The sequence below is a fragment of the Channa argus genome, chromosome 18, assembly GCF_033026475.1.
Source record: "Channa argus isolate prfri chromosome 18, Channa argus male v1.0, whole genome shotgun sequence".
Taxonomy (NCBI): Eukaryota; Metazoa; Chordata; class Actinopteri; order Anabantiformes; family Channidae; genus Channa; species Channa argus.
This window is the reverse complement of record NC_090214.1, coordinates 10944999-10963931: the sequence shown is the minus strand read 5'-3', so window position 1 is coordinate 10963931 and position 18933 is coordinate 10944999. Positions and strand designations below refer to the sequence as shown.

At 37.8% G+C, this 18933-nt stretch overlaps 1 protein-coding gene across 1 annotated transcript; it reads left to right on the top strand.

Annotated features, from left to right (window-relative positions):
- The first annotated feature begins 1374 nt into the window (after nt 1-1374).
- cabp7b (calcium binding protein 7b) lies at nt 1375-18796 on the top strand. Its single transcript, XM_067484456.1, has 5 exons — nt 1375-2347; nt 14819-14962; nt 15073-15185; nt 15677-15824; nt 15912-18796. The coding sequence occupies exons 1-5, from the start codon at nt 2239-2241 to the stop codon at nt 16037-16039; spliced, it is 642 nt and encodes a 213-aa protein (XP_067340557.1). The 5' UTR covers nt 1375-2238; the 3' UTR covers nt 16040-18796.
- The last annotated feature ends 137 nt before the right edge of the window (nt 18797-18933 follow it).

Below are 18933 nucleotides of genomic sequence, written 5' to 3'. Positions count from 1 at the left end.
TGCTGCCAAACGTTCAGAATCCGAGCCATCATACCATATATCCAACATGTTGTGCACAGTCTGGCTGAGAACAAAGCCTGTTGTCCAGGTTTTACCGAGTTTAGCTTGTCTGAGCATAGAGCCGGCAGGAGCCTCAGGTGCAGCAGAGAGAGACAATCCCTTCACATTCGGAGGGGAATAGACCTGTCAGTCCTGTAAACCCTTGAAGAGCCAACCAGTGGAACCACATGCAGTCCTCTTAGCACACCCCACACTTATCTGGTGTGAACCAGGGTGGAAAGATACTTACGGCAGAGCATCGCCATGCAAGATGCAGGCATTCTCAGCCATTGATGTTTGTGTTTTTTGGGGGTTTGCTGTGTTGTTGATTTGGATGCATTGCAGTCAACTTTCATCACATTTCAGTGAGTCACATAGCTGGTTCTGAACAAATAAATAGGATGTGTGCTGCTTTGTTTGGCAATAAAGATAGGCTACAGGCATATCTTTATTACCTTGCTCATTTTCAGGATTTTTTTTCCCTCTCATCCACACACTGTGCCTGAAAATCACTGTCTCCTAAAGCCTTAAACCTAAAATGGTTTAGTGAAAAATAAACATTTTCACATGGGAATCATATGGTCAGATAGTCAGGTCAGCACCTTGCATGATAGACCACTGCAATCAGTGTTTGAATGAGAGGAATGAGAAGAAAACTGTAATGTGTTGTGGATAGAATCAGTATAGAAATACTGTGGTCATATGTCTTAACATTTGAATTACTCCTTATTACTGCGGTTTGTTTCAACATCTTGTTTGATGAAAATCTTCACACAAGCAAGGGGAGAACATGCAAAGACCACACAGAATGGCCACAGTCAGCAGGTGGATTTGAACTGAGGACCTTCTAGCTATGAGGAGACAGCGCTAATTACTCCCCCACTGTGTATACATGTACTCTGCAAACGAGAACTATAGGAAGCAAGCTGAAAATTAGTGAAGCCAATTCCTACAAATATTGTCAGTACTGAGCTGTAATACTGCAATACTATATAAGCTGAAGAAGCCAGAAGCTGAAATGCAAATGTGGGGGTTCAAGTGCCTCACTTGTTGCTACATCTTTACCTTTAAGATCCATTAAACATACCAGCCTATAGTATATATTGGTTTAACAGTATTTTGACTCTTGGGAGAATACAGAAAATCTCATTACAGGCAGACAGATTGGAAACGGTCAATAGGCTCCTCTGTGGCAGACAGCAGAGTGGTGAAAGCCTGTGTGTGTGTGTGTGTGTGTGTGTGTGTGTGTGTGTGTGTGTGTGTGTGTGTGTGTGTGTGTGTGTGTGTGTGTGTGTGTGTGTGTGTGTGTGTGTGTGTGTGTGCGGCTTTGTAAGAGCACAAACGAGAGTGGAGCAGACAACTGGAGAGAGAGAGGATCACTGCCTGATACAGCGTGTCTGTATCAGATGAGAGGGGGGTCACCCAGGATTCCCTTGAAGCTGCTCTCGAGAAAAAAAAACATGTTGCAAGATTCTGTTTGTAGCTCGTTTACAGGATAGGATCAGTTCGCCAGGGCTGCTTTTATCCTACATCGCCGGTTCGTGTTTTTTATAAGAAGATGCCGAAGCGCGGAAGAAAAGTGAGGCAGACTACATCGGGAATAGACTGTTGGAAAGAACAAGACGAGCTGTAGGAATCTGTCTGTGAAATCAATAGAGAAAGAATCGATTCAGTGATTTTATTTTTTATTTGCTTGATTTATATTCTTCTGTTTTTAAAAAATAATTTTAGATGCTGAAATGCTGAAGCTCCACGTGGCTAGAAGAATGGCAAAGTAGCCTGTGTATCTCATTGATTGTGAAATGTGCTAGTCAATTTCTCAATGTTTATGAGTCATTTTGATCTCCTTAAACAATCCAGATAGACCAGAGCTGTAATTTAGAGGCTATGAAGTAAAACTTTTAGATGCCATTTATATGAAATTAATCCTTTCCCTTCATATCTTGCGTACAGTAGGTTGCCAAAGGCTATGCTTTAAAACCAAGCTGCATCGTTGCTCAAACGCGAAGCTCAGTGCGACCTCAGATTTTAACATTATCGAAAATATCACACTGGGCGAAGGCTGAACTTTGCAGAAGAGGTTTTCCTGTGTGTTTGTTTTTTAAATATCAAAGTCAGTAGCAAAGGGTCGGTCGCAAAACTCCGGAGAGCCAGGCTATATGAAGATCGAGAGACAGTTGTTGGTGTTCCCTCGCAGAAATGCCAGTGCGTGCTGTGACCACCAGGTTCATGTACAAGGGACTTTGCACTATTCCAGATGTCCTCACCTACCGGACCCCTGTTAGCCTGCCCGAGGATGAAGTCGAAGGTGAGTCTTGTTTTATTGGTTGGCTGGATTTTGGTTTTAAGTTGTTATTGTTATATTAAGAGTTGTTGCATCTGAATGCAGCCCCGGCAAACTGGTTCAGGACCTTGGAGAGCTCCAGTATGTTTGCTCATATAGTGCAGATACACTTCAACATACTAAGAGTTTATTGTGTTCCAGAAGGTATTTCTGCGATGGTCACCTTTAACATTAGGTTGCTTGCACTTCACCATGACACTATGAATCACAATTTGGCATTATCTTCTAATAGTAGTATTAAATGGTTGATAAGACTCATGATTTTCAGCCATAACCAATTTCAATTTCTGAAGCTGGCCACATTGTCATAAACTTGTGAGTAAACACAATGTCCGTGACACCTAACTTTTCAATAATTGCACCTGATTTCACAAAGAGAACAACCTGAGGAAGAAGGGATACAAGGTCCTGAACTATAAATATAAGAACTCTGAGGAATGATAACTGTAAAACTATAAAATGTAAATTAACAAGAAATCTATCAAATCTATGGCACATAAAAGCAATTAAAATGGTGTAAGACTGGTTCATTGTGGAACTTAAATGACACCCTCTCTCATCAGTCTCGTGGCTGTCTGATGTATTGTTTCCTTATGATGTCCTACTGCATAATAGAAATGACCATCTATAACACAACGTTGTTCTCAGGTCACCTTAAAAGGTCATTGAGAAGTAACTGCACTGCACGGTGTTAAGAACGGAGGTTTAGTTTTGGCAAACGGGCCGCACAGTGAGAAAGCGCAGCTGGCATTGATTTGGAACAAAGCCAGGCAGACTACAATAAAGAGATAACTCCAATCAGACTTTCTATCTCTAAGTCTTTTATACAAAGGGAATTCCATTTCCCCTTCCTCTGTCTATAGGTTGCCCAGACCCACAAGTGGCTGCCTCGATTGACATTGAAAATCCACTATCTGCAATGACGACAAAAATTTAATTAAGAGCTTGGCTATGGAAAGGCAACAGTTAGAACAACAGTAAAATGGTGAGAGTGTTGACTTGCACAGTCACTCGTGACATTGTTTTTCAGGTAATGGAGAAAGCATTTCAAAATGTAGTTTACAATTTGAGAGCCATTAAATATTCAGAACATAGGAGACAGAGCGTTCAGCCATAAATGTATTTACCCTGGGAAGATTCACTGAGCGGATAATGCATCTACATGGCCTCACACCTCAGCAGTGCCCAGGGTAAACAGTGCTCTACCGTTTGTCACTGAGCATCTCCACCAGCACGGATACATTGTGTTAAAGAGCACATTGCTTGTAGATGTTTACAAATGTATAACAGATTCTTTTTCAATTTACAGACCCTCAGCTAGACTGGGGGTTTTGAATCAGCAGCCTCCCACTAACTGATCAACAGCCCTTTACACTACTGCTGCGCCACCTTAACACACAGTGTGGGAGCTGCAGTGCTGTTTAAATGAATGCTGGTGGTAAACAGTGCTGCAGTCCAGCATGTCTGAATGAGAATTGCTCCATCTCCCATAGAGGTCTCAAAATCACCCTATACACATTGTTTCATCCACAAAATGTTTAATTATAGCAGGGCAGAAGTTCCCTCATTCAACAAGTCATATAATTGCTCTCCCTAATTATATTTGTTTCTTTTCTTTCTAAGGTGTGTGTATGTACTCCCAGCCCCAAAACACTTTGAGGAAGACATTACAAACACATTACTGAGATGCAATTCAGTATGTTAAACTTTGCAAAATGCCAATATAACTGGTCCTAGAAAAGATTGCGGTGATGTTGGGTATTGTTTTTGAGCTTTCAGGAACCAGGAAGAGTCAAATAAAGACCAATAAAGTGAACTTGATAACTTGTAAGATTTCATGCAAGACGAGCATCATTCCACCACTATGCCACGTGCTAGTATTATTAACTGTTTACATCATAGTGCATTTATTTTCATAAACCATATTTTTACTGTATTCTATTCAATTTGATGGTTACCTATCCAAATATAACCTACATTTCTTATGGTGACAAAGGTTTTATGTAGGTTTAATGGCAAATTGTATTACAGTACAAAGTTACGTGGAATATAATGAGACAGAAAATTCATTTTAGTGTTGAAAGTGTTGAAGGTCTTTTTCTGAAAAACATTTCTTTTTCTCTACATGATGATTTCATTTACTATGCCGTGTCTTAGTGAGGTTTATAAAATGATGGGATCATAAAAAAGTTCAAAATGAAGATAAAATAAACCCTAGGTCAGAAAAGTCTTAGAAGACCCCCATTCATCTTTTAAATGGGATTTAACTAAGTTATTTTTTTAATTAATAACAATTACTTTTGTGTCTTCATTTAAATGTAATTATAACAGATCACTATAAAGATTTCTTTTTAAATTCTTAAATCAATTGAATGAAATTTATATAATTATTCCAGTAGCACAATCCATGATACAGAGAGATGATGTGGTGATTTTTGCAATGCTGCTATCTCAGGACATTCTATTTGGACTAAGATTACGTGGCATATTAATTACATTGATAGTATGATCAAATAACATCAGCTACTTGATTTAGACATGTCTAAAAATCCTGGCCAATCTCACTGTGGAATATGTTACATGCCATTCAGTTATATTGCAGATACTATGAACAATACATCAATAGCAATGAGGATTACAGACACCTGAACAGAATGAAGAGGATATTGTTTATACTGCGTGAGCTTTAGGGAGGCTGATTAAGTACTCACAGCTCTTAATGGATGCGGAGTTTCCAAGGGATGTTTTTGAACAGATGGTTGTCTGGGTGGGTAGGGCCAGTGGCAAGGCTTCCTGCCCATTTCTTTGCCCTTGTGTCACGTTGTTGTCATTAACTATTAAGTGTATTCAAACCATGGCTACTGTAAAAGCACTTGCACTCCTGCTCCCTCCAAATTGGTGCATGTCCTCAGTATAGCTCAGATCTATATCTGAGGTTTAAAAATCACTCATATAAAACCTGATGTGTTCAGATTGTACTTGCACAGCCTTTTAAGCTTGCACGTTCTGTTGTACTCTCTCTGTTACCTCCTCGTGTATGTATGTAAGGAAACGATCATTAATTCATCACAAATTACATCTACAGTCACGCTAATTAAGACATTCAGACTCTTAAAGCCAGTGACACAACAGTAATCACCAGATTATTCATGTGCCTCAATGCATCTATTAAAAATTTATGTGCGTATTTACACTGTGCAAAAGAGTTGCACTCACTGAGCACAGTTTTGTAAATGTCTACGTAGACGTTGTTGGTGTGGCAAGGGTCTGCCCTTTAATGGGCACAATGTTAGAGCCAAGATCCAGTGCCAAGATGAGCCCATTAGTTATAAATGACTGAGAAAAGTGAATGAAACAATGTTACACTGACTGACATACAATAAAATGTGTTTAACTTTATTAATGACATCGAAATATATACAAAGTGAAGTATAATCATGTGAGAATATATATGGCATCTGCATATGAAATACTAGACCCAGTCTCTAAATCAGTTACAGTTCTGCATTGAAGTGTGAGCAATGTCTTGACACTTTTGTTCTGTTTGAACAGTAAACTAGCAGAGACTTTACAACACACATGTTGACATAGATAAACCCATCATTTTATGGATGAATAGCCATGACCTCCCAGCAGTTAAACTCTTAAGAGGTCTCTACAAGTTTGTATCGCTCCTCTGTGCATCACTAGTGGAGGATGTGAATGGTATTTATAGATCACAGCCAGCAGGAGAATCCCCCAGACAGCAGGCATTGTAGTGGGGTGTAGATCCTCTTCCACTTTGTATGCAAAGCTGCGTTTTTTTGTGCTAACAAATGCAGTGGTGTTTGCAGAAATATTGTAAACAGACAAATATGTGTATTATATGTGTGTGCCAGGGCTCTGAAACTGAACATAATGTATAGTGTGCGTGTGTTGGGCATCACTATGGTTCTATACACATGGTCGCTGAAATATGTTGGATGGGACAACTTGTCCAGTTGACTTCAGTAAATATCAATAGCAATATAATTTGTGTTTATCATATAAAAAAATGTTGTATTACCTGTGCTGTATATTGTTTAACATTCACAGACAACTGTATAGTCACTACAATTGTACTCTTGAGACAGTTTCACCATTTCAAACAACACCATTTAATGCTCTTACAAGATGTTGATTAAGAGACTGTGCCCTCAGTCTCTCCTTGGATGTTTGTCGAACAACCATATATCATTGACATCATCCTACTGAGATGGGAAACACAAAGCAAATGTTATCTGTGCTAAAATCTATGCTACTTTGGTCCTTAAGTGCTACTGAGACATGGGAAGAGCTGCAGGTCAAGTTGCCCCCAGAAGTTTCCCTCTAAAGCTACAGATATATGCTAAATTTAAGGATTTGCATTTGAAAATGTTTTGACTTGAGATAATCTCACTCTGCCTTGCTTTTATCACACTGTTTGAGTGTAACATGAAGCATAATTTAACAAGATCTTGTGCCAAAAGCAGTGCAATAATCTGTCTGCCTGTTTCTAATGTTACCTTTATTTAATGATGAAAACCCTAAGGTTTCTGGCAAAACAGCAGCAACAGCTAAGAAAGTCGAGCTTTAATATTTAACAGTTCTCCCAAAAAGACTAGGTCACGTAATTTCAACTGAGCTGCCAGGGAGCTGCAGGTAGTTGGAGTATTTCAAGTACTTTTTGACAGCAGTTGTTTTAGCTGCAGGGCTTCACCATCTCTTGTGGCTGTGTGTGCTTTTGTGTGAAAGTAGCAATGTGAAGATGATGTAAATCTGTAGTAGCAAAGAAATGCAGAGGTGAAGCGTAAATATGTAGGACTTGTGGTGATGGAGTGAATTTGTTGGGGTATAATACTGTCCACATGGATAATAGAGCATCATCTCTTGTAACATCATGCCTCGTCATTCAGTATTATATCATATCTGAATTGTGTCTTTATGACCAGTGATATGTCTTAAATACATTTTGTAGCCTCCTTGTCGGTGTGCAGGTTTGATGTGTATGAATGAGGAGTTAAAGCACTGTTTAAATTGTGCTCTGTCAGTTTGTTGGAGAGTAAAGCAACTTTTGCACCTCAAATGCAAAATAAACTACAACAGTAGCTGTACTTTAACCAGACAAACCAAAAGTTCTGTATCACATTGTCACTGATATGACAAATTGTTTCTTATACATTATATACAGTCTGAAATATCAGTCGTTTTTGCCTCCAGATAATCATGTTCTGAGAATTTATAGCACAACTTTGTATTTTTCTGACCTGTTAGTACATATTATTATTATTATACTTATAGACCCATTGTTGTTCTGCTCAGAGCTCTCTCAGTAATACGAAATTTTTATATTTGTAGTCTCTGGTAAATAGGATTCACATTTATTCGTAAAAAAGATAATTGTGATGGGTGTCATCATACCATTATTGATGCAACTACCTGGGATGGGCTCTTATTCATTGATAAGAGTCTGATTCATCCTCACACCCATTGACCTCAATAAACAGCATGTGTTTTACAGAACTTACACACACAGAACTTACACACACAAAAAAAGAGAAATTAAGATTTATGCTTTTAAGAAAACATGTCAACAAGAGCAAGTGACACTGAAATCACAGTTATACAAAGGAATTTAAGATTGTTAATTTTCTGTGGAGAAAAGCTACTTTTTCGATGCCTTTATTTACATCTCTTTCATCACGGCACCTGGCTGCATCTTGGATTGAAAAGATTCTGTTTGATCCTGACTAGCTGAGTGCAATTAAAAGGAAGACCTCGGTCTCCCCTTTTCCGTGTAGATGTATATTCTCTTTCCAAATACATCTGTATCGCCTACTGCATGATGGACAAAAGCAAATATAACAAGTGATTTGAATTAGAAACAACTGAATTTGATATCTGACAGCTTTATATAATGTAGGGACCATTTGGTGAAAACATCTGTTGTGTGTGTTCCCTAAGTAATGTCCATTCACTTGCAGTACCATTAGAGATTGAAGACTGCCTGTTGTTTTTCTCCTCTCTTTAGTTCCTGTGGCGTGAAGAGACCTCTTCATCTACCTCCTGCTGTATTAACTCTATTACTGTGTCCTCTGCAATGTCATGATTGTTACTGAAGGTGAAGAGGGTGTGATGGTATGTGGTGAATGCCTTTCCTCAAGGATACCATTGTTTTATTTCTTGTTCCAAACATCTCTTTCCCCTGGTAACATATTAATCCAGAGGATACAAATAATGGGATGGTTGGTTTCCACAGCACAGCCACTAACGCAATACTCAACAGAGGGCTGCAGTAGCTGTAAAAACATATCACTTGGGGTTTGAGGCACAGAGCAAAACAGTGGATTAGCTTGTTGTGACGTCAACAACAAAGTTTGTATACTTACCCGTTTAATTCCCATGCTGTGGAGAAACTAAGTAAAGAAGTAGGTAGAGCAATGGTTTTATTGATATTTGGATTATTGTGGAAAATAAGATCTGTGCAATTATCTGTTTTATTCAGCAAAATAATCTTCACAGATTGAGACTGTTTCTAGTATTTCTGAAGTTTTAATATAATCTCAGAAGTAAAAAGCTGTTGTAAACTATAAACTACACCACAATCACATGAATTCAACATCACTACCTTTAACCTTCCAAGTTGTAATTTAGTTGAATGCATGTACCTCTTCTACGGAAGCCTTTCTCCTTACAGGGACTTAATGATTGTTTTGATTGCGAGTTATAAATTCAGAGGCTGCAAAGACGAATTAGTAAGTAGACAAGTCTCTGTGTGCATTATGATGTTTAATGTTCCCAACAACATGTGTAGACTCATTTAGCCACCCCTCATATGTTCCCAATTCACAACAAAGAATCTCAAGGCACTTTACCCAAAACACAACAAATTCCCCCTGAGCAAGCATTAAAAAACTCCCTTTAACAGAAGACAGCTCCAACAGACCAGGCTCAGGTTGATCGCAGTGATTTGGCTCAAGCCATGAAGGTGAGTGTAGAGTGAAGAGAGAAGAGAAGAGGAACAAGAAGCAACAACAAAAAACTGCTAGCAGAGTAATAAGTGAAGTCATTCCTGTGGCACTTTTCTCTGAAAAGTCGGTGGAATGTTACATTAGTGAAAAAGAAAAGTTATGTCCCAGACACAGCCAAGATGAGGACTAGCACCCAGTAACTACGAAGTGCTGATTATTCAATCGACATTCTACCACACCCCAGGAAGTACACTTTAAATTAAGATTAGTCACAATTACAGATTTCATAGGCTAATTCTTGACCCACTGTGGCCTTTTAGATATACAACTGAGAACTGAGGGACTTACGGTGGAAAGAGAAAAGAGAATAAAACACTTTTATTGCAGATTCTACTGTAGATTTTTACTCAAATCATGAATGTCTGCTCTGCATATGAATGTTCAGCATATTCAGGTGATGTCCGTGTCAGGCTCACACTCGTTTTCTGGCTCTAAGCCATTATTTGGGATTTCCCCAATTATATAGGTTGGAAAGATTCAGCGGCTTTCAAGCCCCTGCCCAAGGCACTGACATTCTGCCAATATGCAGCTGTGGGCTTCTGGGCATCAGCTTCTGTCATGTCCCATTTTTATGGACGTTTTCAGCTGAGAAACAAGCAGCATGAATCACTCTGTTGGTCGGTCAGAAAGGTCAGTAGGATCTGTTGGTCTTTATGTTCTGTTTTAGCCCACTTGGAAGGTCACTAGACTTTTAAGTCGTGGGTTCTCAATAAAATAAATACTCATTGATGTTCGAGAGCAAACCAGTTGAAGCTTTTTACAAATTGTACAGACGCTCACAAACGTACATCTCTTACATTTCCCGTATGGAATCAGGCCAAGAAGTAAACTGTGAGCAGAGGTAAGCACATGTTTCACTAAGATGATGAATGGAAGATAAAAGTCACAATAAGTCAGAGAAGCTAAAACAAACAACTCCTTGTTGAAGAACATCAACAATCCTATTTGCTTTCCAGGAAACAATCAGCATCAGGGCTCAGTTGGCAGCTGTTGGTCTAACCTGCCATGAAATTATCAGTCAATATTTCATTTTGCTCCTGCATAGAGGGACTTGACGAATTGGCCACATCACTTTTATTTCAGGTTGAATAATGTAAGAACTAACATTGTGTGTAATTTCCTTTACCCCGTTTTCCTTTACCTCTGACTCTGACTTTGTCCTCCAACGTCTCTAATGCAAGATGCACCAGAAGGCATGAGACCTATGAACAGCCAACATTTTCACCAAAATCAAAAATAAGCTTGTGTCATAAAGCAACATAATCAGAGAGATGAAGGCAGATATGCTTCCTAGAAGCACTTTGTTATTGATCATTTACAGCATGTTGCAAACTCTGAGTTGCCTAACACGAATTTAGGATTGAAATTTTGGTGTATATAAAGTAAACAGCAATGACACATCCCCTTGTGTGCTTCTTTCCAGCATGGTCTTATGAACTCCATGTGATTAATCGGGTGCAGCATATTTGTCATTGTGGACACATCCATGACCATGTTTTTATCCTTGGCTTGACTCTGAACACTGATGACGTATGACGTTTAACTCATGCAGTCAATGTCATTACCTCAAACACTAAACAGTCGCATCATTTATGACCAATCCACCACAGGATTTTTTGCCACCGACAATTTTTTACAGCAAAAATTGTTTGCTGATGATTTGATTAATTGTATTTAGCAAGTTGGTGTTTCAGTAAATTGTTCTACTCTTAAAAAATTGAGCAGAATCAACAGTAAAAAGTCTGGTGGTACAGACTGTAATTACATGCCACTGTGGGGAAAACACTGAATTAATGTTGTTTTTAAATTCCTCTGATTACTTACAAAAAGAAGGGGGATCATACCCTGACCCTGACTGCAGATAACTGAGCGGTTGCAGCCTCACAGCAGTGCAAGGGTATTTGGATTCTCTGATCAAGGCCTCACAGGAGAACAAAAGCATTGCCTCACTTTTACCAATTTTAGGTGTCTGTTGCTTAGGATTTAGGATGTGTATCCTCTTTGTGCGTGTGAGTGTGTATTTAAATCCGCTTACTTCTATTTCATGTTTGTATATTTGTGAGTATGTGCAATGTAGATAATATTGTTTCTAATAGTCTTTACTAAGGTTCACTCTGACATAAAAGAAGAGTCAGACACAACTATGTCAATATTAAGAAGAATGACAATACCTTTGTGAGGCTTATAGTGATCGGTATTTGTTGGGTCTATGTCGGAGATGCTTCATATATCAGTGATCGTTGTATTTTATTGCAGCTTATGCTGTTCGGCTTGCCTGCCTAATGTCTGCATCCCTGTATTAACATAGAAATATGGGCCCCTAGGAAATTAAAATGTCGGCACTGCTTCCATACAATCTTGGTAAATAAATGCTCAGTCTGTATGAATCTCAGTGTCAGGTTTATGCTAATAAATTAGACTGTGTAGAGTGATGAGTATTTTAGTACCTTAAAACAAAAAGGAAAAAATGTACATTTTTTAAAACCAGATGATAGATTATAGATTTACACAGGAGTATTGGTGCATCTTTACATTTGAAAAAAAAAATACTCACTCCTCTCTAGATGAACAAATCTGTAATCCGACCACTTCTCCGCTGGCTCAGTGAATTCATTATTTGTCACTGGCACCAGAGGTTGTGGCTTTGAGTCTAGGGTGGTGCTGAAGGAAGATAACAAAACTCAAGCAGTGCTGCTAGCCGTAGTTTAGACAAAATGCTGTGTCTGATATGTCAAGGTATGCTGCAGCCAGTGTCACTTGTCGAGAATGACCTGAACTTATGCAGCAAACACTGGCCTCTTTAAGTCTGGTTTCTATTTTCTCACAGGGCTGTTGACTCCAACTCCAGGCTATCACTTGTAAACTGCAGTCTCCCACTCATTTATGTACACAAGATCGATGCTCAGCACTTGTCCGTCTCTTGGGCTTGCATGCAAAATACAGGTGGTGCTTTCCCAATCATACACTTCTGTGCTCATTTGCTTTCACCACCATAGAAACACTCTGTGTAACCACATGTCTTAAGTGAAGTTAATTCACATAAAACATTAATAAATCCAATCTCTGGGTGTTTGGAATAAGTGCCAAAGAAAAAAACATAACTGATACTTTTGAGTGTAGGTTTTAGTTTATGTTAATGTTTGATGACATAGAACATAGTGAACATGGGCTTCAGAACACGGAGAAGAAGGCAGATTTGTTACTGTTCGTATATGCACTCTTCTCACCAAAATATGTAATTTTTCATATTTTACCTTATCATTTGCCAAGTATTGATTGGTAGCATTTATATGATATATGATGTTTAACTGCCCATCTTGTTTTATAGATTAACACGTGACTTCTATTGAAGCACTGAAAAATCTTGTATATTTTAAGGATCTACATCAAAAACAAGGTTCGGCCTTTGATGTGCAACAGCTCTTTTAACCACTTCAAACGGAATACTGTGATGCACAGTCAGGACAGGAGCCAAATGGCAAAGTTTATGTATTATTTACCAAATTTGTCATTAATTGTACACACATGAACCTGCTCAGTGCCTTCTGTCTGTCAATTGTGCAGTGACCATTATACCAGACAGTGGCTTTGAAGGTGCCTGCAGTACTGTATATAGCTATAGCAAATAAAGAATTTACACCATATGATTTTAGCAAAAAAAAACTGTTAAAATACTGTCTAGTACTTTCACAATATTACCACCACCTACAGGTGAAGTGAATACCATTGATTATCTCATTATAGTCAAACAAGACACTGAAAAGTCACTAATTCTTGTGGATGTTACCTTGCCATGTTCCTTCTACATATTGTTGCAGTCTAACCCTTTCAAGGCCAAAATATTCCCTGGTGGCAGTGGCCTCCTCCCAGAGGATAATTGCCACTCTGCCGGAATGCAAAACTGGTTAGAAATGGTTTGGGAACAAAAAAGTTCAAGGGACTGCCTTGGCCTCCAAATTCCCCAGATCTCAATCCAACTGAGCATTGTTGGGGTGTGCTGGAATAGAAAGTCAGATGGTTCAGATGGGTTTTAGCAGCATTGTGGGAATCTACACAATAGTGTAGATAGAATAAACATATATAGAGAATATATGTCTCTATCCATGGATCTGAAACTTTAAATAAGTCTCTCATAAACTAAACTGATCAGCCACAACATTATGACCACCTGTGCAATTTAATGGAATCCAATAAAGTGACTCTGCCATAAATTCTAAATTTACAATGTTACAATTTCTCAGTTTTTAGGTTGAAACTGTCAGAAAGGTGATGATTCTAATAAGTTTTTATTATTGAGGCCATAGTGGGTAGTGGAGTCGTAGTAGTGCGCGTTATAAATAGAGGTGGTTCTAATGTTTTGGCCACCATATTTAATTTGATGAATGAGGTGTATGTATTACAAAATTAAGTAAAAGAAAAAACATTCTCTATCATCAAAATAAAGCTGGTATTTATGTTATACTGTTTAATGTGAGTGTCTAAATTCTCACTGTAAAATGTGCATGAGCAGAATGAAAACAGTGTTCATTTTTACCACAATACAATGTATTTACAAATGTCAATCCCTACATTATGAGGTATCATTTCTTATGGGCTCCAACATTCAAATGGGCTGTTATTGCTGACAGTTACTGTATGTTGACAAGGCCCTTGAAAGGTATCCTTATAAATGTGTAAAACTACATTACAGTACCCTATCTTAGAAACCATTTAATTAATGTTTTTATACATAAGGTGGAATAGAGAGTAAAGATTTCCTTGCCATGTTTTTTGCTGTCAGACCCAAGCCCACGTGTTCCCACATGACATACAACTTTAATAATGTTACTGAAATAGAAGTTATTAGTGCATTTGTTGGGGACTATTTTCTGCAATGAACATGGTTCAGCTGTGGTGATTTATACCAGTGGGTCGGGGAATTTGCAACTTTTTCAAAATGAACTGTCAACTTTTTACGTTGTACTAAAGGAACATGTCAGCCAGTGTAACACTTTGGCTCATTAATGTGTTTTAATAGTTTCTGGACAACAGTTGAGATGTATGCTACAGAAGAATACTTGGTGAAAATTGGTTCTGATCTTTAATGGACGTTATTGAAATAAAAGATGTATTAAGATATATTTTACTTACGTTTTCAGACTATTTAGTTCTTTGTTCAAAACAATGAAACAAATTTAAACTGCTCCATACCATCAACCTTCACTGGAACATTCAGCCATGCTTTCCTTTTCTGAAATCCTTTCTTCAACACAGACACATTTATAGACTTTAAACTCCATTTAACTCTTACTTTAAAAATTGTGTATGCACATATTGCAAATCCACACACACTCCCAAGCCAGCTACTTTTCACAGTGTGAAATAACATGCTGGTTGGTTGTGTTCATCTTCATTCCTCTTCCAACAGAGATTCGTGAAGCTTTCAAAGTATTTGACCGAGATGGAAACGGCTTTATCTCAAAGCAGGAGCTGGGGATGGCCATGCGCTCGCTGGGCTACATGCCCAATGAAGTGGAGCTAGAGGTTATCATCCAAAGACTTGACACGGACGGTACGTCTCTCTCTGTCTCTCCCTGGTTCGCCAAGTTGATGAATGCACAGGCTGCTGCATATAATCCAGCTCTTGAACTGACATGTTTGTATTTGTGTTTGATTCATCAGGGGATGGTCAAGTTGGCTTTGACGAATTTGTCACACTGCTTGGTCCTAAACTCTCTGCTGCTGGAATGCCCGATAAGTTTCATGGAGCAGATTTTGATTCAGTGTTCTGGAAGGTATATGCTGTCATCAGTATCATCAGTCAAATCAAGACTACACCCTCTCTTCAATCTGTTTCCATGAATCAACTGTCTTTCCTCTCTAACCTTTTCCTTAGCACGTTTCGGTTGATTTTCATTAAGATCCATCCAATTTAAAACTCAATGTAGTAATTTAAACAACTGTAATACTTATTACAATTTGTTTTCCATTTTGCTGATTTTACTTTTTAATCTGTGGGTTTTATCATCACGTGCAGTATCATCATATTTGCATTTGCTTGCATAATAAAATAATTAAATTCACTGTCTGTTTTAATAAAAACGTTGGCTGTTGACGGTATAGCCCGCTTAATACTCTCACAGCATCCAGCACTCGTGGCCTGGGGCAATCCACTGTAATCAATATTTACTGCTGACCCGCAGCTTATGTTCATCTGTTGGAGCCATCGAGGCTAAAGCCTTTCCTCTGTTAATTATACTGTTTGTGGTGTTTTCTGTCATCCCAGTGTGACATGCAGAAACTGACTGTGGATGAGCTTAAGCGGTTGCTGTATGACACTTTCCGCGACCACCTTACCATGAAAGACATTGAGAACATCATCATGACTGAGGAGAGCCACTTGAACAGTCCAGAGTCCCATGTGGATATTGACAGTAAGTATCACAGTCATTTCATTTCATACATTTTAAAGCCCAGTTGACACACTGATGTTCTAATGTGTTTTCTAAATCGTTCCACAGCAAGCCCAACACAACAGGAAAAACACACATGCGTGCGAAAAAGCCTGATTTGTGCCTTCGCCATTGCATTCATCATCAGCGTTATGCTCATTGCAGCAAATCAAATGCTCCGCAGAGGAATGAAGTAAATACATGCACTGGACGTGGACACTGAAAAAGTTTACCAAAATACTTATAGTAGCTGCTTTTGGTTTTGTTCAAACTTCACAGCTTCTCTCTATAACCGATGAATTGATGTCATGCAAGTGGTTCTGTATGACCACTAATCATAGCATAGTGCAGACGGAAGAAGAGAAAGACATTTCAAGGGCTGATTAGTATCCTACAACTGTGGTATCTCACTAATTCAAATTTCGGATGTTTTCTAAGAAGCATTTCAGTGTACAGTGTGTGCTGTAGTAGTAGCTTTGCTGTGTCTAATATATCAAAGCAGTTCATGTTGTTGATGAGAAGCCTGCCATTTGGAATGCATCCAAATAATGGCAGCACTGGTGATAGTAATAAAGCAATATAAAAGTGTTGATGGGCTGCATATTATGTAGGTTTATATGGCTTACTAAAAACATGAGGCCAAATGACTGTGTACTGCATGATGTGTCTCTTTACAGTCTGTTTTAGTGTGCCCACATTCCAGATGTAGCACCTGTGACCTAAACCGTACCAAAAGAGTAGCCACACTAATTCAAACTATTTAAATGTGCTTAATGGTTTCTTGAGCTTCAAAGCTCTTCAAAGCTTGAGTTTTGAGTGGAATGTCTCAACTATTGGATGGATTTTCATGACATTTGGTGCTCACATTTGTGTTTCCTTCCAGATGAAATGTAATAACTTTGTTAATCATTTAACTTTCCATCTACTGACATTACCACATTGCTTTTTTAAATTGCCCCAATTTTGGTTATTGTCCAACTACAGGTATATACCCAAACCATAACATTCCCATCAGCATCAGCTGTACTGTGTTTTTGCTAAATAGTATTTTTTCACATAAGACTAACAGTAAACTAACTAACATTAAATTAAACCATGAAAACACGAAACGTTAGTCCAGCTAAATATAAGTATGCCAGCATTGCCACCGTAAGTATGTTGTCTCGTTAGCATTAACCTCAACGTACTGCTGTGCCCATGTGCAGCCTCCCAGGGCCACTAGCACGACTGTAAATTCAAACATTCATAGATTCAAACAGTGTAAAGGTAGACACAGCTGCTTGAAAACAGTATTAGGCAAATATTGAATTACACACTACAAATCCTAAATCTTTTAATATATAAAAAACATATTTCTTATTTAACCAGTAACTGCTAAGCTCACACTGACTTAAAGGCACATGATCTATACAAATCAAAAATAGTCCATCACCAAAAATTCCCTCCATGACAACGAGAGGTAAAATAACCCACCAATTGAAATAAAGTGGTGAACAAACAAAGGAGCAATTTAAGCAAGCCTGCAGAATAGATATGACGTAGAGACACAGACACTAACCGTCAACCACATGTTGTGTCCTCCAGTCAGCTGTTCTGCCAAAAAAGTCAAATTCTAAAGACCACGTGGTTTTCTAAAAATGTTTTAAAGCTCAAAGGGAGCAGCTGGGAATTCTTTTGTAAATCAAACAGCTGTTTTTCCAGCAGAGATGTCAACAACTGGGTTAAGAATTTAAATTGTAATGAACTGAGAATTCCTTCTAAGTAGTATTTGACAGGAATGTCAGCACACAAGGTTATTTGTCCAAACGACTAAGACTAAACAAATGGTTGATCTCCTGACCATCAAACCACAGGTGAAATGTGTTTCCATCTTCCTGCAGAACCTGTACACTGTTGCATATTTATAACTTATTCTCAATGAAAGATACTGAAGTAATTTTATGGCCTGCACTGCAAGCTGTGACTAAATTCAAACATAACAAATTTCTGACAAAACTACAGGCATTTACTGTAATCTTTAGAGCTGATGACTATGACCAGTATCCAATTCACCTGGCACACGTGCATGTACATGGAATTAAATATAAATGAGTGTTTGATGTGTGTGAGATCAAATTTTGAATTATGATGTGTGTATTAAAATAATTATGCAATTTGTAAAGTGATCATTGCAATGAAAAATCTCAGTATTTGACATTTTACTAATGTCATTTTTTGTGGGTGTGCAGACAATACAAAAATACTTTGCAGTATGCTGTGAACAGTAATTTAACATATCATGAAAAATGTTGTTTTTTGGCTTTTACATGGACCACAGAAACAACATATTATTTAAAGTATAACATGGTTATATTTTCTTACTTGGAAAGATGAAACATTAAATCTACGTGATTTTATTATGAATGTAAGCATAACGTTTTGTAAAAAAAAAGAAAAAAGTTTTCAAAAAATATCAGGTTTCTGATGTATAATTTCCAGGTTGACTGGACATTGAGATACAAGTTATTGTGTGTATTAAGGCCATGCATTTACATTATCTTTTCTGATTTCAGATTCATTTTTTCAAAACATTTTCTTTATCAGATCTTTATCAAATTTGACGTTTTACAAAATACTATATATTTTTTCTTGCTCTTTTTACCTTAATGTTATCAAAGCTGGATGACAAGATGAAAAGTATGAAACAGTAAGAATCATTCTGGCAATAAAATTATGTAAATCATATATAGTAGCTGTGTATGTATGAACTACATATATGACATCACATTACCTCTCTACGTGAACATACCAAGTAAGGTATGGGTTTTGTGTGAATGTAAAACATAGTTATTGTGTCAAATCTTGTCTTAAGACATACGGACATATCTTATATTCTGTATGTTAGTGTTTTAATGAGCAGATGTACACTTTGATGGATTGTCTTAATTGTTGTTATAAATTTTATTTCAAATGTAGATGTCTTCTGTTCTGTGCCTTTGTTATTTGGAGTATAAAAACTGCACTCTTGTGACTTTAAGAAGGATGACAACTCTATTAGGATCATCACTTTTGGTAAAATTAATCTGATAAATGTATAACTGAATTAAATTGG